This window comes from Tauraco erythrolophus, chromosome Z (assembly GCF_009769465.1).
Source record: "Tauraco erythrolophus isolate bTauEry1 chromosome Z, bTauEry1.pri, whole genome shotgun sequence".
Taxonomy (NCBI): domain Eukaryota; kingdom Metazoa; phylum Chordata; class Aves; order Musophagiformes; family Musophagidae; genus Tauraco; species Tauraco erythrolophus.
Window position 1 is genome coordinate 91,937,653 of NC_141496.1, and position 23,523 is coordinate 91,961,175.

Sequence of the window (23,523 nt, forward strand, 5' to 3'; positions counted from 1 at the left end):
CAGTTTAAGAATAGATTTATTTATTTTACCCATATGAAAACTTCATTTAAAAAATCATTTGAGCAGAAAATACGAGTTGAAATTCTTGAGGCTTTTGTAGTCGGTTTCTGAGTAGCTCTTTCGAGTGGTGTGCTTTGAAGCATTCATCGCAAAGTCTACCTCTCATTATATGAGATGAAATCTTAGGAAAGGGGATTCTCATCAAGTAAGGAGTTGTGAACGTTACTCATATCTTAAGAAAGATGCCTTGTATTTGAAAACCAAATAAAGAATTTTGCACCCCATGAACAGCTGCAACTTTAATGTCCTGTAGCAAAATTTGCAGCCAAGTTTGATGTGAAGGTTTGCTTCTCTACTATTGATTTTTCTTTTTTATTCATACCTTTCTCATTTTGCAGCAGCCCCTAATTAGTAATGGTTTAATGAAACAATGTTGAGAGAAAGAATAAAGCCAGTACACTCAACTTGAGTTAAAATCTCACCTCTGTTAAATGATTATTCTGGCAAGTACTAACCAATGATACTTGATTTTGTTTTTCTTCTCTCGCACTAAGTAATATGTCTCTAATGCATTTCAATTATTCTCAATGTTTTAATTCTTATAAGTCTACTTCTAGTTCCTCCTGGAAGCTATAATGCAAGAAAAGGCCTGTAGCTGAAGTAAAATGAGAAAGTAAGATTGTTAACTTCGAGTATCGAGGAGTTTCTTTTGTAACTCATTGTTCATGCAACGGAGTTGGGAATAGCTCTTTTGATTGGTGAGAACTGAGTGGGCAGGGGGACCATTTGGAAAACAAAACTTTATACTCCCAGTTTGAAAGTTTGTCCGACAAACTGAAAACTGGTTTTAGCAGCCATGGAGGAAAAAAAAAATTATTACTACTGACACAAGCAATGTTGCATGCAGCCCAGGACATGGTCTCACTTGTGAACTATGCAGTCAAGTATATGATGATAAGCAGTTTAGTGCTAGACTTGGCTAAGAAGCGGGAAAAAACGTCAGTATTTGAGAAAATCATCAGTATTTATCTAATTTGATATATATCTATTGCTTTCTGTCACTGTACTGAATAGTTTATCTGAGAAATTTGAGCAGATGTGTCATTTAAATAGACAGTAAATACGTTAGCGTCATATGTTACACTTTGAGTTCACTTATGGATTATGTCCTTTCTAGTTCTTCCATTCTCTTCTTTAGATCTTTTTTCCTACCATGTCTCTTGCATCGCTGTTTTGTTGCTCCTCTGATCTTGCTCTATACCACAGGTTCTGCAGCTTGTTCTTTCAGAATCTTTGTTGCTCATCTTCTGTTGACTTTACATGATTTGAGCTTCCAAATACTTCTCTTTAAAGGTTATACCTTCAGCCATAAGCCTTGTCAAAAGTCTAGGACTTAGTACTGCCCTTTCAGGAAACAAACTCTTGTTTTCCATCATCGCTAGAAAACAGAGGCCACGAGTGTTCTCACTTATCACTTGTTTCTGGCCACTATTCTGAATTCAAACTGGCATAAAGTCTGTCCTGAACCGCCGTGGAGTCCAGTACCGAAATTTCCAGCAGCGAGAGGAGAGTCTGATCTGTGTTCTTGCCTTTCATCCCTGGACCCATGCTGCTTTCTTTTTCCTGGGCTGTTACAACAGAGTGTTTCCCTTAGATTGTTGCCTTTTCTAGGGAATTGCTTATGTTGCCTCTGCTGTTTTGTTCTCCAAATGACAACAGATAAAACTCGTATCAGTCTCACTTCCCTTCACTAACGTAAATGGAAACAGTCATTTCACAGGAAGTTGCGTATTTCTGAGCTTGATCTTGTGAAATGCTGTGTGCCTTTCCTCCTGTAAGAGTGGAGAGGACTTGGCAAGTAAAGGGCTTTAGAAAGAGTATTGAAAGGCTATGGCAATACCTAAATATGATTGGACTAAGCATTCTCATTTGGATATTGTGACTTGACTCAATTCTTCCTCGCGCAGTGCCTACTTCCTCTCTCCCGTCCCCAAGGTGCACTCACACCTCTGCTTTAAAAGTAATTTCTCTTTTCAAAATGGAGAAATAGAATTCTTCTGCTGTAAAAAGCCAGGTCAATACCAAAAGAGAAAATATTTTCAGGCTCCCAGGACAGTAATAAATTACAGTCATCTAAAAACAAGTGTTTTCTAACAAACTTTCATGTTAATGAATTAACGCTTTACAATGTATTTTTCCTGTGACATAGTTCAGTTACACGTGGGCATAATTCTGTTGCACATTTATTTTCCTAGACCTAACCTCAGAATTCTCTTCCTGCAGGGTTACCCAGTACACTCCTTACCAACCTGAGGTCTCCCAGGGCAGGCTGGAGAGCCTGCTGAATTACCAGACTATGGTGTGCGATATCACGGGAATGGACGTGGCTAACGCGTCTTTGCTGGACGAGGGGACAGCTGCAGCAGAAGCCATGCAATTGTGCCACAGGTACTGTGTGTAAATGCGTGGTTAAATCACAGCAGGAAGGGATTTTGGAGTTTGAAAAGCGTCTCTCCTGTGTAGGCATGGATAGGTGAGCGGGACGAAGTTGAGTGTGGTCTTTTCGCTGCGAGCGAATCACTAGAGAGCTGTAGCCCATGTTATGAAGCCCCCAGAGAAGTTCCCAGTGTTGATGCAAATGTTCAACTCAGATGTGTAAGGCCTGAGGAAACCGAAGGACCTAGAGATCAGGGACCAGGCTAGAGCAAGGAGGACTTACCCCTGGTGGAGGAGGGTCAGGTTGGAGAACACCTGAACAAACAGAACTTACATGAGTGTGTCTTACTCGGAGGGTGGTGAGGCAGTGGCACAGGTTGCCCAGAGAAGCTGTGGCTGCCCCATCCCTGGAAGTGTTCAAGGCCCGGTTGGATGAGGCTTTGGGCAACTTGGTGTAGTGGAGGGTGTCCCTGCCCATGGCAGGAGGGTTGGAAAGAGATGATCTTTGAGGTCCCTTCCAACCCTAACCATTCTGTGATTCTATGAGTCTGTGGGCCCTGATCTGATGCACCCGTGAGTGCTGAGGGAGCTGCCCGCTGTCATTGCGAGGCCACTCCTGGTTATCTGGACAATTGTGGCGACCGGCAGAGGTGCCTCAGCGCTGGAGGAGAGCGAATGTCACTCCTGTCTTCAGGAAGGGCAGGAATGACGGTGCAGGGAGCTAGTGGCCAGGCAGCTTCACCTCAGTCCGTCAAAGATGATGGAACAACTGCTAGTCCCGGAAACTATTTCCAGGAGTGTGAAGGACAAGAAGGTGATCAGGAGTCACCAGCATGGATTCACACAGGGGAAGGCACGCTTGGCCAACTGGTAACTTCCCGCGCTTAAATGGCTGGCTTGGTAGATGAGGCGAGAGTGGTGGGTGTTGTTTACCTTGATGGTCTCCCTTAAATCCCAACAGAGAAGCTGTAGGAGTATGAGCTGGATGAGGTGAGAGCGAGGTTGACTGAAAACTGGACACCAAGTCCAGTTGGAGGCCGGTTGTTAATGATGTACCCCAGGGGCAACCTCGGGTCCAGTTAGTGCTCCGGATGGTCAACAAGCGAACTTGTTGGTAACGCAAACCGAGAGGAGGAGCTGATACACCAGAGGGTTGTGCTGACAACCAGAGGGACCTTGTCAGGCTGGAGAAATTGGCTGACAGGAACCTTGTGAAGCTCGACCAGAGGGAATCCTGCACCCGGGGAAGAACAGCCCCAGGGGTACATGGCGGGGCCGACAGGCTGGAAAGCAGCTTTGCAGAAAGGGCCTTTGGGGGTCCCGGGGGATGCCGAGTTGAACACAAGCCAGCAATGTGCTCTGGTGGCAAAGGCGGTGAATGGTATCCTGGGGTGCGTTCGGAGGAGTGTGGTGATCCTTGCCTTCTCCTCAGCACTGGGAGGCCACACCTGGAGTTCTGTGTCCATTGCTGGGCTCTCCAGTACAGAGAGACGTGGACATCCTGTGGTACCAGCCCAGCTGCTGGCACCCGGACACACACCTGCTCCAGCGGCTGCTGCCACAGACCACCGATGGCTGAGGTGCCGCTCCAGCGGCTGGCACTGAAGCCCACTCCCTCCAGTGACTCCAGTTGCTGCGCCATGGACATGTGGCTCGAGTTGCTGGCACCCAGACAGCCATATGCACCCACCCTGCCTCCCGGAGTACGGAGTCCTCTCACTCGTGAAAGGAATCAGAAGGGGATTTAGCAAGAAGAGAGGACAGGCTGCACTAGTTGGGTGGAAGTGCCTCAACCAGCAACTCTTTGTGTGTGACTAGCCCTGTTTACCCCCTTGCCCTCTCACTTTCTTACACTTGTTCCCCCCAGAATCACTTATCTGTGTCCTTCTTGCCCCTAAACACCTCATAATAAGCCCTTGTAATCCCAAATATGCTCTTCCCCTGCATCCCATAATGTCTCCCCTCTCGGGGCGGGGGGTGGGGGCAGACAGTGTGTCTGGGTTAATTAATTAATTAGAGTTCCCACTTGCTGGGGGGCCTCTGTGCTCCTCTGTTCCTGTGGAGATGGGTCTCCGATGGGTTGATGTCTCCCGTGATGGGTCTGGGAGCCACAGGGACAGGGTGGGCAGTTATTGGGGCTCCCCCAGCTGCCATCGCCTCGCTGGGGGGTGCAGGGGACCTTTTATTGCATAACCTGACAGTCTGTGGCACGAATCTCTTCTGTCCATGAGCACCAAAGATGTGGATTGTGGGGTGGGTTTTTTTTTGCGCTTGTGGTTAAAAAGAGCTTTAAAAACTGGTGAACTACGTCAGTCCTAAGTTCCCGAAAGTGAAAGTGGCTGGTACACCCAGATTTGCTTTCAGAGATCTGTACTGTAGGGGCGTTTGGAAGGGATCTGCGAATCAAGTGAAATCTGAGAGGTGATTGAAGGTCGCTGTAGGCTGCATGGCAGGAAGGAGATTACCCAGCAGAGACTGTTGTACCTGTTCCGTTGTTCAGACCGTCAATTTTTACCAGAGAAAACTAGGCAATTGTCTTATTGTCTTAGTCTCCATGTTACTACTTTGATGGCTCATGTTTGGTTCTCCTGGGCAACACTGAAAAACTCTACTAAAGACCACAGCTGTGTTTCTTTGGAAGAGTATGTATGTGTGGAGGCGTTCCTGCAGTTTCGTAAGCCGGCTCCGTGTTCTGTTTCATAGTCTGTTTGGAATTTTGTCACGTAGGAATCTCATTTGAATCTCTGAAATGAACTTTCTTATTTTAAATGGACCAGAACCATCATTCAATCTTACACTTCGTTTGGTTATGATAACCAAAATTTACAACTGCCTTTTAATTTACGAAGGCTCACATTTAGAAAAACAATTAATTTTGTCTTCAATGAAAACAATATATTCTTGATATATGACTCTTCTTTCTTCCCTTTTCTTTTTAACAGGCACAACAAAAGAAGGAAGTTTTATGTAGATGCCCGATGCCACCCTCAAACTATAGCAGTGGTCCAAACTAGAGCAAAGTAAAGTTTTTCTCCATTTTCCACCATATCTTTTCACTTACATTGAATCCTTTTTCGTCTGTGTCTCTTTGTATACCTGACGTTTCTAGAATATAGGATTATGCTTTCTTTGTGAAACAGAAACAGAAATCTGTTAACATTTGGCATTGCTTCTGCTTTTTCATTCAAATGCAACTGCAAAGTAATTAAAGATGTTTAAAAAGAGACTAAACATCTGATCAAAAGAAAATATTTAATTTTGCCCCTAAGTTGTTTGTGCAAATATATACACTTGGTTATTGAATTCAGTCTGGTCATTTTTTTTTAACTAGGAAATGAATTACCCGAGATAGCAAAACTTCTCTTTTAATGAAAGTAAATCCATTTTAAGTTTACAGTTTAAAGTAACCATCTTCGAAAAATTTGACTTGGTTCTCAAAGTTAAACACGCTAAAGCAGCAAAATGGTGATATCAAGTAGCTTATGCTTCCTCTGCTCTGCTTTGCTCCATATTTCTGATGATGATATAAAGTGCAATTATTCTTCAGTACTGTATACCATGACATGAAACTTTCCCAATGTTTAGTGCTGCAAAGCAGGTCAGCTCTATGCAGGCTAAAGGAAAAAGTCATATATAAATTCATGAAAACATCATATTGCTGCAAGGCAGGAAGTGGTTTGAATATGTAGTCTTCTGCATGTTTTTGTTTTCCAGTTATACAGGTGTTATTACTGAGCTCAGATTACCCCATGAGATGGATTTCAGTGGAAAGGATGTCAGTGGAGCATTGTTTCAGTATCCGGACACTGAAGGGAAGGTGGAAGACTTCTCTGAACTTGTTGAAAGAGCTCATCAGAGCGGGGTAAAGTAAATTTTCTTGGCCTTACAGATGTCAATCTGATGCATCGAACGGCCATAGTCATAGAAACTGTTACGTAAGACACCATCTAAAGTATTGCTCTTCAGCTCCGTGCAATTGATAACCATTGAGAGTTGTAGAACACTAGAACAGGTTGCCCAGAGAGGTGGTGGATGCTCCATCCCTGGAGACATTCAAGGCCAGGTTGGACGAGGCCCTGAGCAACCTGATCTAGTTGGAGATATCCCTGTTCCTTGCAGGGGGGTTGGACTAGATGACCTTTGAAGGTCCCTTCCAGCCCTAACGATTCTATGATTCTATGATTACAATCGTTGCACCGCAGCTCTGTGCAAGTTTGAAGCACGGTTTGAAGCAGTATCTTGTTCCAGCCTAGCTGCTGTGCAAAGACTCTTCGTTCAGGAAAGGGGCTGATTGCTCCGTGCACTTCTGTTCTCAGACTCTCACCTGCTGCGCGACTGATCTTCTGGCTCTGTGTCTTCTGAAGCCTCCTGGAGAGTTTGGGGTGGATGTTGTCCTGGGTAACTCCCAGAGGTTCGGCGTGCCACTCTGCTACGGGGGACCCCACGCGGCGTTCTTTGCTGTCAAGGAAAATCTAGTGAGAATGATGCCGGGCAGAATGGTGGGCGTCACGAGGTAAGGGCTCCCTTCGCAGTTAGTGTCTTCAGGGAAGATCGAAATAAAACACATTATGACATCTTGGGCAGCCTTTATGAATAACAGCTGATCACGGTGTTGTACCGAACACCTTTTTTCTTGAAAACTGAGAGAATGAAAGTTGCCATCGATTTTTAGGAAGCAGGCTTGAAGAATTGTGTTTGCATGGAATGAAGCTGTGAACTGTCTATAGTGCTGCAGTGTGGGGTGAAGAGATAACTGAAACAGCAGAGAGGATTCATTGTGGTGGCATGAGACTTTGCAAACTAGCTTATTCTGCTTATTCTATACTGTTATACCTTTTTCTCTGACATCCAGTCATTAAAAACATAAATGGGAAGACGCAGAAAATTCACTGAACCTCTCGAATAATCAAGAAAGAGCTTAACCTCCTTCAAATTTTAGTCACGCTTAAACAAAGCAGACAAATAGTGTGCAAAAACTTACCTCTAGTTCTGGTTGTTGGTGACATATTTTGAATTTTGAAAAGATGTCTAACTAGGAATAGTAAAAATGCAAAATAATTGCCACTGGAAAGACTGAATATCTTTGGCACAGAAGCTATTCAGAAGTACTTCAATAAACAAAATAACTAATGACATTAACAGTTATCAGTAAACTTAGAAATATTTCATTTGTGCAGTAATAGTCCTTCTAATATATTTTTAATCATCTTGCTTGTTCTAAGTGTATCCTCAGGTTTTACTCGTAGTTCTGAAATCTGATCCCCAATTCAGATTTTGATCAGAAGTCTGGTACGATCTTTTACCAAAGAACAGTAGTTCTATTTACAAAGGTCCTGCTACTGCTGTTCTGTGACTACACCGAGTTTAATGTCTTTAGACTTACTTTCATCTTTGCATCTTCTTACTTTGCATCTTTCATCTTTGCATCATCTTACTTTGCATCTCAAGAAAGCTGGAAAAGAAAATGTTAAAATGGAAAACGCTACAGTACTTTCTCAATGCAGTTTTCTGCCCTGGGTTTTTTCAAGTTTTTGATCTCAGAATCACTGATTGAGGTTGGAATGGATCTCTGGAGGTCATCTGGTCTAACCTCCCTGCTCAAGCAGGGTCACCTAGAGCCAGTAGCCTAGGACTGTGTCCAGATGTCTTGAACATCTCCAAGCCAAGAGACTCCACAGTTTTTCTGTGCAACCTGTGCTAGTGCTCGGTCACTCTCACTGTGAAAAAGTGTTTCCTCGTGTTCAGGAGGAACCTTCTGTGTTTCAGTCTGCACCTGTAGCCTCTGGTCCTGTCACTGGGCACTGCTGATAAAAACCTGGCTCTGTCCTCTTTGTACCCTCCCTTCAGGTACTAATATGCATTGATGAGGTCCTCCCTGAGCCTTCTCTTCTCCAGCCTGAACTGTCCCAGCTCTCTCAGCATTTCCTCACAGGAGAGATGGCCCAGTCCCTTCAACATCTTTGTGGCCCTTTGCTGGACTCTCTCCAGTACTTCTGTATCTCTCTTGTTCTGAGGAGCCCAGAACTGAACACAGTACTGCCAAGTGTGGCCTCACCAGTGCTAAAAAGAGGGCAAGGATCACCTCCCTTGACTTGCTGGCAAAGCTTTGCCTAATACAGCCCAGGATACCGTTTGCCTTCTTTGCTGCAGGGGCACATCGCTGGCTCATGTTCAACTTGGTGTCCCTCAGGACCCTTAGGGTCTTTTCTGCAGAGCTGCTTTCCATCTGGATGGCCCCCAGCATGTACTGGTACGAAGGTTCTTCGCTAGGTGCAGCCCTTTGCGCTTCCCCTTGTTGAACTTCATAAGGTCCGTGTCAGCCCATTTCTCCAGCCTGTCAAGGTCCCTCTGGAAGGACTGGTGATAGAATAAGCTGTACTGTCAAAATCCCCCAATAACTGCTGGAGTAAAAATTATTTAAATGTCAAATAACTGATGCGCAAGTACCTGAGGCAAGTAGTCCAGCGATTCACACCCCCACATATGTCCATATATATATTTATATAGATATGTGTATGTAGTTTGTCCATTTGTTTTTGTGGCTGTTCTGAAAGTCTTCCTAGTTCTAAAGGATACTAGATATTGGCTCTTACCTCTCCACTTTTAACATGTTAGGAACCCTTCAGAAGGATCTCTTGAAGGATAGAGTGGCCAGAGCCCTTTCGGTGATCTCATACAGCTTTCTTGGACGGGTTGTTTTTATGTACAAACCCAACACGCTCTGACTTGACATCATTAGAAAAGATTCTGCCTTCTCAGTGTTTGTTCAAATTAAGTTCTAGATTACTAAGTCAAAACAGTTGATACAATTTGTGGCATTTTAAGGCAAATACCGTGTTTTGGTGTAGTGTGCTTAGAAAACTCACTGTGTGCTCTACAACACATTGCCAGCTGCGATGTAAACAGAAATCTAGAGACTTTAGCCTCACTCTCTGTTTGATGCCACAGCTACCCTGATTTGTGCTTTATTCTCTCCAGCACCTTTCTGTCTCTGAGGATAGACAACTAGTTTCAGGTTGGCATGCACAGTGCCCAATGTCTTAAATTGCTGTAACTGTGAAGTAACAGAAGCAACTTTTTCACTTGTGATGTAGAGATGCAAATGGCAAGGAAGTGTACCGACTTGCTCTGCAAACACGAGAGCAGCATATCAGGAGGGATAAAGCCACCAGCAATATCTGCACAGCACAGGTAACTTGTCATGCTTTATTTTCAGCAGTAGAAAGAACAAATTAAACCACAAGACTGTAGCCCTAACATCACTGTAATTTTAGTTAGCTTTGGCTTTGAAAGTTTTTACTGAAAAATGAAGAACATCATTGAAATATTCTGGTGTTTGTGCATTTGTTCTGAGTGCTTTGAAAAAATGGAACCCTACTTGAAAAGAAGTTAGCTATTAATATCTGTTTTCTTTAATAAAGACTTAACCCTGAATTCGTGCAGTGTCACGAGCCCATCTGTCTCATAGGGTGAACGCCACTGAGTACTGCTGTGTTTGTTACGAGTGAGACAGATCTCTTTATAAACCAGAAGGGAATTCTAATGATCTGAAATTACCCACTCAAGGCAAAAAAAATCCTTTTTTAAATTCTCAAACTACGTGTTCAAATTGTCACAACTTATATTTTATCTGTGTGATTCGATGCAAAAATATTGCATCGCTGAGGAGCTGTCTTTACAGGAAAATATTATGATTAAGTAAGTAATGATCCAAAATGTCAGTGTACCTGCACAGACCTTGAACCAGACAAGTTCATAATTTTTTCTCCTCTTATCAATGCTTTGCTTACGGTCTTAATGTTGTGCCAGATTTTGAGGAGGGACTATTAACATTAAAACAAGCTTAATTACTCAATATTCATGAGATAGTCCATAAATGTTTTGCACCAATCCTGAGTAAGGAGTTTCCTATGAGACTAGCTTTACTTGAGTCTTCAAACATCTGTGTTGCAGTAATTGAATTTGAATTCATGTTAATTGCTGACACAGTTACATTTCAAAGGGCATTGAATTCATAATCAGCGCTTACAATTTCATGAAGGTGTTTTGCCTTTCCCACCTTTTGTTTTGTAGGCGATGTGTAATCACGTAGAACATCAGCTGAGGTTATGTGGTTGTCCGTGGTTGTCCCTGGCTGCTGAAGAAGCTTTCTACTGAACTAACATGAACTAATCTTTGCAGTGTCGATAATGACGATGGCAGTGACGATGATAATAATAACAATAATAATAATAATAATAATAACAGCAACAATAACGATGCTGTTCTAAACTGTGTTTGGATCCTAGGCTCTTCTGGCTAACATGGCAGCTATGTTTGCTGTTTACCATGGTTCTGAAGGATTAAGGCATATTGCACGTCGGGTGCACAATGCTACACTAATCTTGGCTGAAGGTGAGTATTGAATGCTTGCAGAAACTGCCCTTAAATCCTTACACTTTCTTAAATAATACTTAACGAGGTTTTTTTTTGCCAGCTGATGGGTATTCTCTCAACTCTAGAGAGAACGTTTTAATACGATGTTCATAGCTAATGCTTTTGTGTGCTTCTGATAGTGATATCCAAGAATTAGACATCTGTGTGGTGTGAGCATTGCTTCTGTTTCCTTGGGAAACGAACAAAAATCTATTAGTCTCTAGATTGTAATATTCAAATGCTGTTTTCCAGCTGCAGGCATCCTAGTTTACCCACAGAAATCTGCACAGAGAATTAATCACATAGCAAAAATAAGGAGTAAATGAGGTTAAAGAAATAAGAACATTTCCGTTGAGTGGAGTGTCATACCTGCCATAAATACTGAAATCCCAAAGCTTAACAGCTGACCAAAAGCACAGAATCTGTAGCAGAAAATAGTGATTTCAGCTGGACTATGTGATCTGGTAGGTTTTTTTCACTGGCATGACTATCACTGCTGTCAGGAGGAGCTATGCAGAACTGGAATGCTGGGAATTGAGGAATGATTGCCACACTTATCCATGCTTTATTTGCCAGCTTAGCCGGATGACCTTTTGCTGCTGAGAAGAGCACTAAGACTCTAACCCCACGGCAGTTAATATCCGTTAATACAGTAGAATTTTTATTTCCAGTCTTCTGATTTTGTCCATATTGCATTCATATACCAGTTCTGACACTGTGTGTGTTAGAAATTTGATGCATCAGAAGGATCTTCCCGAGACTCAATCTGCATTACTAATTAGGTCTGAATCTGGTTTAGATGCATTTCATGCACAGTGACATTTCACTAAAACGCCAGTGATTTTACTGCTCCGTACACAAAGTCAATATTTTGCTTTACTGTGTAAAAGCATTTACTTATGAGATTCATGGTGTTGTTATGCAAGTACTGTGTGAGCAAGCAATTCAGTATGCAGCTAATAGAATTAACTTACTGTTTTTTATAGGTCTCAGGAGAGCTGGTCATAAACTGCATCATGATCTGTTCTTTGATACCCTGATGATCACGTGTGGATGCTCAGTCAAAGAGGTTTTGGACAGAGCAGCTCTTAGAAAGATAAATTTTCGGATTTATAGTGATAACAGAGTAAGCAACTCCCTAAACCTTTCAGAAATTTTGTAGTGTGATTTTTTTCTGCGTTAGGTTTCTAGTCATTACAAGTGCTAAACAGAACAAAATTTATTTAAGACTTCCTGTAATTTACTCAGCTATATCATTCAATTTTAATGATAATATAAAGAATGAAGTTATGTCCTGAACTTCCAGAAATAATAATTGTATTTTTGTTTTCTGCCTATTCAAAGAGATTATGTAATTGTTTCGTATTAAATACACTGCAAAGGGCTAGAGTGGAGAGACTCTAAAACTTAATGATGAAATGCAAGATGACATCCAGAATTCAGGCCCTGTGGCAGTTTTTAGAGACAGATTGAAATTTAAACCACATTTTGGTAGGCAGTAAGGACTTTTGGCAAAGTCTAATATGTTTTGTAAAACAAGATGGGGGGGAAGGGGGCGCACTAGCAAAATGGCCAATTTTCCTATTAAGTGGAAAACATTTAGAAACATTAGAAGTGAGATAACAAGTCTTGAAGCTTGTGAGCCATCTGGCTTGGATGGTTTAGCAGGGGAAAGGCAGGAATGGGAAAATTTTGTGTAAGTAAAATAAAATTTATGTATCTATTATGTAAAATAAGTAACATTTACATATTGTTGAGTAGCTTGATTTTTTTTCTTTTTTTACCTGCTGTGTTTCTGGAAGATTTCTTCTCAACCAGAACAAATATGTTATGCCTCTGGAATTAAGCGCTACAAGTAATTACTGTTGGTTTTATCCATAGCTTGGAGTATCACTTGATGAAACTGTAAATGAGAAAGATCTGGATGACATATTATGGATTTTTGGTTGCGAGTCTTCAGCTGTAAGTAGGCAATTGATCATACGGATTAAATTATCTGAATGTTTCAGAAGTTTAGCGAAAAGCAAATCTGCTCTGGGGACAGTGGGTTTCTGTATGATGACCATTTGTTAAACACTGAGAATTTCACATCCTCTTTTAAAGAAAGAGGCAGTATGAGATAACAATTCTTAATGTAACTGAGAAAGGCTGTTTTCCAGTTGTGACAGTCCTTTGGGTCAGCTTGGACACCTTGCATTTAGGCTGTTACTTGTTTTGTGAAGGTGAATTTTTGTTGGATATCATTAGCAATTAGCAGCAATACTTCCAAGACAAGGACTAGTGAGACATCTGTACCCAGTTTTAATATAATGCTGCTGTCATGCTAGGTACATACAGGTATGTATGCAAATAAAGAGTTTTTTTTTACCTCAAAAGCTGATTAAATCTTGAGGTAAGCTGGTAGTATAAGCTAGTTCTGGTGGAAATTGACTGTGAAAAGAGAAATTTCTGTGAAAGGATTTGACTCCGTGTTTCTTTGTGTCAAAGGAGCTAATTGCTGAGGGCATGGGTGAGGAAACCAAAGGCATCCTTTGCACTCCATTTAAAAGAACTTCCAAATTCTTGACGCATCAGGTTTTCAACAGGTTTGTGAAATTGTCATATGTCTGATAGTTTTAATGGAATACGAAAGTATCTCCTTTCAAAAATGGTACTAGAGTCAGCGGAGGACAGTTTTGTAGCTGTACTCACACAGGTGCTCCTTACTCTGAAATAATCTATGTAGTAGCATTTTTAGCTATCTTTCGTGTTTTAAATCAGCAAAGCAATACTCGTGGTCACATGGGGGATATGTTTTTCCATTAATGTGTCACATTGTGCAAGCCATTATTTGAGGATGTAGTATCAGCAGACTTACTAGAGTACTTACATTCTGTATTTACTGGTAGCATTTCTGAAAAAAATGATAATAGGCATTTTTCATCCACATTGCTACTAGCAAGAATAAAGTATGTATTTGGAAAGAATTACCTAGTATATATTAAAAATCATCCTCAGTCTTAATGCCTTTTTCATGGTTTCTCCTACCAACCAGCTGCTACAGCTAATCTGCTTGCCCTAACACCACATTTTGTGTTCTCCAGCTATCACTCTGAGACAAATATCGTGCGATACATGAAAAGATTAGAAAACAAAGACATTTCCCTTGTTCACAGCATGATTCCTTTGGTAGGTATTTACCAAAAAGAGAAAAAATTAGGTACCTACGTACATATATATATTTTTCAATAAAAACTGACAAATGTGTTTCTATTTTTAGGGATCCTGTACAATGAAGCTCAATAGTTCAGCTGAACTTACAGTAAGTTGCAATAATACTGTCTTACTTGAGACCCACATGAGTAAACTATCTAGCCAGTGTCATTGTAGAGAAGTAGTGACTTCTTTTGATCTAGTGCTCCAGCCAAGGAGGCAGTTTCAGAAGTAGCTAAAGTCATCAGCTCCCCTTTCCACTAGGAAGAAAGCTCCGAAAAGCACAGTGGGGGTGCAACAACAGCAGGAGAGTGAGTGGCTTCAAAGACTCCATTCTGAAAACAGTCATGAAAATAGTTTTTGGAATTAGGTATCACAGTCCTGTTCCCTCAGGCAGTGTTGCAGTACCTAACTTCTATCTGCTTTACAAGTCTTACAGTCAAATCCTCAGAAATATGGAAAGAGTCAGGTCGGACTGGCAGTTGATGCTTGTCAGTTTGCTGTCTCTTAGGATAGCACTCCTTTTCCCCAGGTGAGGAGCCGAGGTCCCCAGATATCATCATTTTCCTAGCTGGTAGCAGACGAAGCTTAGCCAGGCTGTTTGGGTACCGAATGACTTTTTGACTCTGCATGAGCTTCCTCTGCTTCCTCCCTATTGGCGTCTTGCTTTGATCTTCCACTAGGTTTCCTTTGTCCTCTTTCTCTCACTCTGCCTTCTCTATGGCTTCTCCCTTCCCTGTTTTCTGTCTTATATATTCCTTTCTAATTAAAGCAGATAGATAGCAACAAAACTGTGTGAAACAAACTGTTGTGTACTGCTCCACATGTCTCTGTCTGTCCTGTGATCCCACTGCTCTAGATAAGGGTGGGTGACCTAGGAGGAGAAACTAAGGGTTTTTAGGCATCTTCTGAAAGTTAAAAAAACACGTTACTGGAAATCATAGAATCATAGAATCGTTGAGGTTGGAAAAGACCTTTAAGGCTATTGAGTCCAACCGTTAACACTGCCAAGTCCACCACTAAACCATGTCCCTAAGCACCACATCCCCACGTCTTTTAAATACCTCCAAGGCTGATGACTCAACCACTTCCCTGAGCAGCCTGTTGCAATACTTGAAACTTTCCCCTGCAATTCGCTTGGGAACTTGTCTTGCAGCACAAGAAATGTTTGATTTTTATTTGAGGACAAGGCAACTTCTTTCCTTCGTGGAGTTTAACAACAAAACAGAGTTGTCTGCAGAATTTTTTGTTACAGCACACACTTTTTAATTATTTTTATTTTTTGATAGCCTATTTCATGGAAAGAATTTGCCAACATCCACCCCTTTGTGCCCCTGGACCAAGCTCAAGGGTATCAGCAGCTTTTCAAGGATTTAGAGAAAGACCTATGTGAGATTACTGGCTATGACAAAATCTCCTTCCAACCAAACAGGTAGGAAACTTTTTCTCAACATTTGCTCCTTAACATGATTCCAGAAACTTACCTCTAAACAAAATATACAAGCCAAAAATGGAAGCAGTTTCTGAAGTTAAATTTAACAACGAGAAGCCTTGCATCTAATGTTATGAAAACAAGATTTGCTTTTTTAGAACTGTAGAAACCCATTTTGTCTTGTCTGTTCTAAAAGTTTAATGATGTGGTCTTTTCTATCCTTTTAATCTTTTGTCCCGTATTTTCCTCTCTATGAAGTCTGGTTTCTCCACCACTGCTTGCTTAAAATGGTGATGTTACTGATATCCTCCTATGAGCTAAAATGAAAGATTTCAAATAAGAATAAGCTGTATGAACTGGCAACTACATAATTGTTTGAACTGATATTTGATGCGCTAGGTAATACTGGGTTTGACTGAAGAATGCCTGGGATCTGCGTGCTCGCTGAAACTGATAAAGCAGAACTGAATGGCTACTGCTGCAGCCTGTTTATATCCATTAATAGTTTTAATAGAAAATGAGGGGCAAGGACTCTCTCTACACTTGGGATGTCACCGAAGGAGATCTTACGTTTCGCTGTGTACACTTTACTGTGCATTTCAGTGTTAGTTTGCCTCTCTGTAGTCAAGCACGTAGTCCCCTGCTAGGTGCAGAAATGGGGCTTGACTCAGTCACCAAAAGGGTTTAACATCGTAGTGTAGGCACATAAAATGGCATAACTTTTTTCGCCTACTGTTTGCAAAATAGGTAAGAGCTTAGTTAATGCTTGTCCATTTGTAATTTAATCCGTGGGATGTGCTTCTTTTGATCTCCTGATACTTGCCTAAAGCCATTGAGAAGGATTAGAGCCAGATAATTCTGAAGTTTCAGTAGAGAGCTGGCACGTTCTGGTTTGCATGCTTGTGTAACAAGGTTTGTGTTCCTCTTGCAGTGGAGCCCAAGGAGAGTATGCAGGTTTGGCTGCAATCAAAGCTTATTTAAATGCAAAAGGAGAACGTCATAGAACTGTAAGTGTCAACAAGCGTATGGGGAACAGCCTTGGGTGGGAACTGGAGAAAGGAGAGTTGGTTCAGCAGCTGAGACTCACCTAGAGAGAAAATAGGTTGTCATCTGTGACAAGTTTTCTGTGACAGTATTCTCTGCTTCCCTCATGGGTCATGGGTACCACCTTAAAAGTCTTTTTTCACTTTACAGACAGTGGGAATGAGAAAAGGGGACTCCCTCAAAGGGTGATTGTACTGGGTCTGGCTGGGATGGGGTTAATTAACTTTCTCCACCGCAGCCTGTATGGTACTGTGCTCTGGATTTGTGGCTAAAACAGTGTTGGTAACACAGGGATGCTTTGTGTATTGCTGAATGGTGCTTGCAGAGTGTCAAGGTCAAGTTTTTCTCTCTTTCCCACTCTACCGTGCCCCGCACCCCGTCCCCGCTCCAGGGAGTAGGCTGGGGGTGGGCAAGAGGTTGGGAGAGACATAGCCAGGACAGCTGACCCACACTGACCCAAGGGATGTTTTACGCCCTATAGTGGCATGCTCAGCAACGAAATCTCATGGAAAGGAGGACAAAGCGGGGAAGGTAATGGTTCTGGCATTTTTCTTCCCAAGCAACCATTATATGTGCTGGGGCCTGACTTTCCAGGAAGTGTCTGGTATCTGCCTGGCTACAGGAACTAATGAGTGAATTCCTATTCTTGCTTTGCTTGACACACACGGCTTTTATTTTCCCTGTTAAACTGTCGTTCTCTCAATCCATGAGTCTTCTCACCTTACTTCGATTTTCTCCTTGTCCCGTGGGAGATGGGGGTGAGTACGCAGCTGTGTGGATGTTTGGCCATTGGCTGGGTCAACTCATCACAGTCCTTTTTAGCACCCAGCATGGGGCTTGAGGTAATGACAATTTTGATCTAAGCATGTTAAATTTTTAATTGGCAGGCTCCTGTGTGGGTCACAGAGCTCTCTTGATTTACTGCGTTTTGGAGTCTCGGGCTTTTCAGTGGCTGCTTTCGGCTCGTGCTGTTTGCTGTGCTTGTTATCCGTGTGTTTTGCTGTGCTTGGAAACCTTTTGATAAAAGCAATGGCTGTGTGCCTGGATTGGCATATGACCCTGGCTGTGATGCTCTTCCTGTGCTGCATGAGCTATCTTGCAGAGACAACAAAGGATTACACCTCCCTCATCTCCTCTGGGGTTGATGTGTCCAGCTTTGTTGCTGGGGCTCCTGAGTTTTTTATACATCCTTATGTAAGATGTTTGACCCTGTTGTCCAACATTGTTGTCTTGTTGTTGGGTGTGTGGTTTGGTCCTGGCGTAAGTGTAAACAATTTGTCGTTGAGCGGACAGAGAAATGTACCCCAAGGCAGTTGGTCCCTGGGTGACAGGGTGTGTAGGAGGGTTTGGGAAGGTGCCTAGGCTGTTTTCACCTCCTACAACCTGGGATTCCTCCTACAATAGACGTACAGTTTCATTGAACTGACATATTGCTTGATGGAAGGATGCCTTGCCTACCCCCGTGAGACTCGGCAGCACCTAGCACCATTTTGGGGCTTGGCGTTTGCCTGTCGGGCTTCTGTCTAGCACTGTCACAGCAGCAGGCAAAAATGGGCATGATGGTTGAGACAGGAACCCAAACCTCCACCACATAGATTTCCTCAGTAGTAAATAGGAAGCACTGGTAGCGGAGGTCAAGAGGACTGCACCATCAATTAGTAAAGGAGGATGATGATGAGGAGGAAGAGTCTGATCAGGAAGCCAGTCCTTTGGCAAGGAGACGTAAGGAGGAAGTGATAGAAGTGATCCAAGGGGCAGAAACCACCCCAACCCTAACCCTGAACAAGCTCCCAGATAGGTGGAAAAATTACAGCTGCCAGCCAGGGAAGCACATTGCTTCCTCTGCAGGTGGTTGGCAATGCTGGAGGCTAAAGGCTTGATTTAGTTCTGTCCTGTACTAATTACCTGAAACTTTGATCTCAAGAAGTCACTTCTCAGCTATACCACTGCAACCTGACGAGAGAGAGTTCTTGTAAACCTGAGAGGTGATAACAACTGTATTTAACCCCAACGAGGAACCAGTTCTTACTAGTGCACCGTGTTTAATCGAATTTTGAATTCTAGTTTTCTTTTAAAGCAAATCGTTTATTTTCGTTTAATGGCAGGCAGCTGTAGCTGAAAAATCTGAGAGTAATATTGTTCCTTTAGGTGCTTTCCAAACAATCTGTGATGCCAGGAAGAAGGACTGTGTTAATCGTAGATTTTACGTCTTAAGTTTAATTGGAAGTGAAACAGGTTGTAATATGTAAATGTGAGAAGTTGGTGGTAGCAAGTTTCATTTTGGAGAGATGGTTGCATGTTTGTGATATAAGAACAACCAGGTTAGCCCAGACTAAAAGTTTGTCAATCCCAGCATCCAGTTTTACAGTGGTCAATCACAGACTGATAGACTCCTCTTACAATGAGGAGGACAAGAACAAAGCAAGCATGCAGTGAAACGTAACCAGCACGCGGCCACAGCTTCTGCGTGTCTGTGGTTTGGGAACTTCCTGATTCAAAAGAATCCAAATGCACTGCTCATGCATTTTTCTACAATTAAATCTGATCACTTGACCTCTTATGAGGAAGCTTCTGATATTTACAGTATCTTGGAGAAAACGTTCTGTGGCTTTATCTCCCATTATCACAGAATCATAGAATGGTTTGGGTTGGAAGGGACCTTCAAGATGATCTAATTCTAACCGCCTTGCTGTGGGCAGGGACACCCTCCACTTAGTCAGGTTACTCCAAGCCTCATCCAACCTGTCCTCCAAAACTTCCAGGGATGGGGCATCCACAACTTCTCTGGGCAACCTGTTCCAGTGCCTCACCACCCTCAGAGGGAAGAATTTCTTCCTTAGATCTAATGTAAGTCTATCCTTTTTCATTGCCCCTTGCCCTATCGCTATATGTCCTTGTAAAAAGTCCCTCTCCAGCTTTCCTGTAGGCCCCCTTTAGGTACTGGAAGGCTGCTAGGTGGTCTTCTTTTCTCCAGGCTGAACAGCCCCAACTCTCTCAGCCTGTCTTCATTGAAGAGGTGCTCCAGCCCTTGGATCATCTTTATGGCCTCCTCTGGACCCTCTCCAGCAGCTCCATGTCCTTCTCATGTTGAGGGCACCACGGCTGAACACAGCACTCCAGGTGGGGTCTCAGGAGAGCAGAGCAGAGGGGCAGAATCCCCTCCCTCGCCCTGCTGCCCACGCTGCTCTGGATGCAGCCCAGGACACGGTTGGCTTTCTGGGCTGCCAGCGCACGGTGCTGGCTCATGGTGAGCTTCTCATCCCCCAGCACTCCCAAGTCCTTCTCCTCAGGGCTGCTCTCAATCCATTCTCCACCCAGCCTGTGCTTGTGCTTGGACGTGCAGGACCTTGCACTTGGCCTGGTTGAACTTCATGAGGTTCTCACAGGCCCACCTCTCCAGCCTGTCAAGGTCCCTCTGGATGGCATCCCTTCCCTCCAGCGTGTCCACAACACTACAAAGCTTGGTGTCATCTGCAAACTTGCTGAGGGTGCACTCGATCCCACTGTCCATGTCACCGACACAGATGTTAAACAGCACTGGTCCCAGTACCGACCCCTGAGGAACACCACTTGTCACTGGCCTCCACTTGGACATCGAGCCATTGGTCACAACTCTTTGAGTGCCACCACCCAGCCAATATATCATATAATGATATTTCTTATTGAAATGCTTCCTATAATTTTTTTGAACTTGATATCTTGTAATTAATACCCTCTTACTCTTAAAACAGCCCTGTTCACATGGGATGAGTTTCCCTGTTCACATTTGGCATACTATGTGTTAATTCTGAGATTTTTACTGTATTCTTATCCATCCTCATTTCCGTTTTCCTAATTGGATTCCAGATATTTGTCCATCCCTCTCAAAAAAGCCATCTCATAGCTTTGGTTATCCTCACATCTCCTGTGTTCCTTTTCTTTGTTCTCGATTTCCTTTCTAGTTTTTAATGCAGTTGCTTGTTCTTTCCCCCAGCACTGTGAGGTCTTTTGAGTGGCGATAGGTTCGGAGCTACGATCCCAGTTGTGTATTGTTAAGATTTGTTGTCTTGTGTAATGTTCTCGATCTGTCTGGCTCCAGTGTACTCTGTTTGGAATGCTGGGTACTGTGTGTTCTTTTCTGAACTACGCAATCAGTTCTTTTTGTAACCTGGAGGATTTTGTATTAACAGGATATTTGGCATTTCACTGTGTGTCTCCTTTAGAAACCAGTTATGAGTAAGTTGATATACTAGGGGCCCACCATGGATATTTATAACGTTCCATTACGATGCCCTTCCTCCACAGTAAAAGGTGACTCTTTACCTTTTCATTGCTTGCTTATGTTTTTGTGAAATATTTATGCATGTGAACCTTCCTACTTATCCCAGTGGAAATCAGTTTAGGAACACTTTTTGGGACCACATCAAAGACTTCTTGGAAATCTGAGATTAGTTAGATCATCCCCTTTCACACACTCATAGAGTTGGCTTTAAATGGTGGGAAAAAAGTCCTTAGTACAATAATGTCCATATTTTCTGAACCTGATTTTAAACTTGACTTTGGAACTCATTTGCCTGCTCAGAATGGAAGGGACGTTGTTCTGACCTCCTGGGAACCATAACCTCAGTGTGAGGAGACTGTCTAAGGTTGAACAGCAAGTGTCGTCGTGTTCTGTTGTTTCTTTGTTGCATCCAGATCACTTCAAACTTCTTGAAAATCGTCACTCTTTACAATTATAAGTTTTGTTTGGCGAACAGTTTTACTCGTCGGGAAGTGAAATTAGGTTGAAATTTTATTCCTGGGACAGCTGTCTTCTTATTACCCGTGTATGCTTTGCAGTTTCTCTTATTCTGTGCAACATCCTTGGGGCTTCTGTGACTGGCTATGGTCCTTCTGTGGTCAGAAACACCCGGAGGTGAACTGCACAGGAGAGAGAGTCCGCGGGCTGCCTGCCGTTACTTACACGTAACGGGTTTCAAATGTTGTAGTAAAATCAAGATAATCTTGGGAAAAAGGGGAGAAAAAAGGAAAAGAAGAAAGCCCACAAAATGTTGACCTTTAAACTGAAGTGACCTTTTCTGCTGGGCTAGTACAAGTAAGTAAAGCAGCGGATCAAGCTTTGGTGCCCTCTCCTGGGAAAAAAGCATCGGCGTTAACTGGCCGCTCACATCTGCCCGCTCTGGTCAGCAACTGCTGTGCCCAGCAGCTCCAGAGGCAACCTGGCAAGACTGGGTGGCAATCCAGGCTCGCTTTGCGTTCCTGCTGGGCAGCTAACATGACTAGGGATGTGCCGCAGCGCTTCCCAGCACCAGGGCTGGGATCCTTCTGTTTCCTTTCAGCGCAGCAAAACAACGTTGACGGTTCCCTGCAAGAAGAGCAAACATCCCAGTGCTGAGACAGATGGGTCAGCTCCTGGGAGTAGCTTCTAAAACAATTAACGTTTGTCTCAGCATCCGTATGGAACATGATGTAGAGACAATCGTGCAGTTTCTCATGAAAACAAAGTGCCTTACTGTCAGGTAATTAGTGCAGCTAAGTTTGAGTAACTTCCTTAATAAACTAAGTTAAATTAATCCTTCCAAGAGAATCACAATAGACTGTTTCAATATCCTCATCGAATAGAGGATATTGAAATCGAAGGATTTTTTTAGAGAAGATATATTTATTGTCTTTAGAAGGGGTGGAGATCCTAGCAAATGTATGGCTATATCTTGAGCTCCATTTTCATAGCTATCGCTAACAAGAACCTACATTTATTTAAGTAAAAGTATTTATCTTTTTCTCTTTTTAAACAAACTGTTTAGAACATATAAGTAGCTGTCTGAAACTTCTTAGCTATAGCCAAAATATTTCAGTCTAAATTTTTGGTTTGGATAGAACACAGAAGAAAATACTTTGGAAGTCAGCTGAAGGTGCAGTGGAAAGTTGGAATTTTAGATAGTTTTTCCTTTCAAGTCATTGTACGTATGGACATTGATTACTGTAAAAAGAAACCTTTAAAAAAAAAAAAGAGGGGAGAGGAAAGGATTTTAAATGTGAGCATCTGAGATAATATTCTGGAGCTGCATCCCTAATATGATTTATGCAGCAAATTAAAATTTATTTTCCTAATGAGTATTTAGATGCTGATACTTGAATGGATTTTCTTCAAAGACAATTGAGTTGCATCCTTCAGTACAAGTGGCAATTTGTTGGTAAACTTTTCCTCTGGATCCTTTTTGAAAACTTTGATAATGAGTTGTAGCTGAGCGTAGACCATAACACTTTAATATTTTTTAACTAGTTATACTTCAGCCCCTGCTCCTTTCTCCCTTCTAAGGTTTGCCTTATTCCTAAATCTGCTCATGGTACAAATCCAGCAAGTGCACAAATGGCAGGGATGAAGATTCAGCCCATTGAAGTGGATAAAAATGGGAGCATTGATATCTCCCATTTAAAAGCAATGGTGAGTATTTAATTATCTTTAATTTTCAAGGCAGGAACACTCCTTCTCCTCTACAGATAATAGTGTTGGCAGCTGAATCAGATTTTTCTTTGATAGAAAATAGGGCAATAAGAGTGAATACGTGCTTGAAAAGGATAAGTAATTTTTTCTTTTTTTCTCTCGCTCAGACACTAGCCCTGTGACATTTGTCAGATTTCCTTTAATTTGAGGATCTTTGGTGCAGGAATGGCTCAGAGAATCTTTCTACACAGTAGGCTCTTTTATAGCAGACCGTTTTGGTCTACCTCTAGTATCTGAAATGAATGAAGCATGTTCATGAGCGTGAAGTGTTTGAAACTGCACTTCAGCCTTCGCTTAGTGAAGTTCAAGCCCACCTCTGCTGGGGAAGGTGTTGCTAGGCAACTTGTTTCACTTTTTTGAGTGGATTTGCTGCAGGTGAATCTTGAGAATCCAAGGGATTAGCAGGACACATTTCCAAAAATACATATTTGAGCAGGCTTTTGTGGTAGTCATAGAACTGTATTGGCTGAAAGTAGGGGGATGGTCATTAGATCATGGCCTTGAAGGCCAGATGTTTCAC

At 42.5% G+C, this 23,523-nt stretch overlaps 1 protein-coding gene across 1 annotated transcript in view; it reads left to right on the forward strand.

Moving 5' to 3' along the window:
- The window catches only part of GLDC (glycine decarboxylase), a 49,459-nt gene that overhangs the window by 14,847 nt on the left and 11,089 nt on the right, over positions 1-23,523 (forward strand). The window contains 14 exon segments of the mRNA XM_086629588.1: positions 2,284-2,448; positions 5,379-5,456; positions 6,151-6,298; positions 6,753-6,949; positions 9,531-9,627; positions 10,725-10,830; positions 11,838-11,977; positions 12,733-12,813; positions 13,339-13,436; positions 13,935-14,019; positions 14,111-14,152; positions 15,333-15,475; positions 16,407-16,482; positions 22,818-22,943. Coding sequence (XP_086485714.1) covers positions 2,284-2,448; positions 5,379-5,456; positions 6,151-6,298; positions 6,753-6,949; positions 9,531-9,627; positions 10,725-10,830; positions 11,838-11,977; positions 12,733-12,813; positions 13,339-13,436; positions 13,935-14,019; positions 14,111-14,152; positions 15,333-15,475; positions 16,407-16,482; positions 22,818-22,943 — 1,582 coding nt within the window.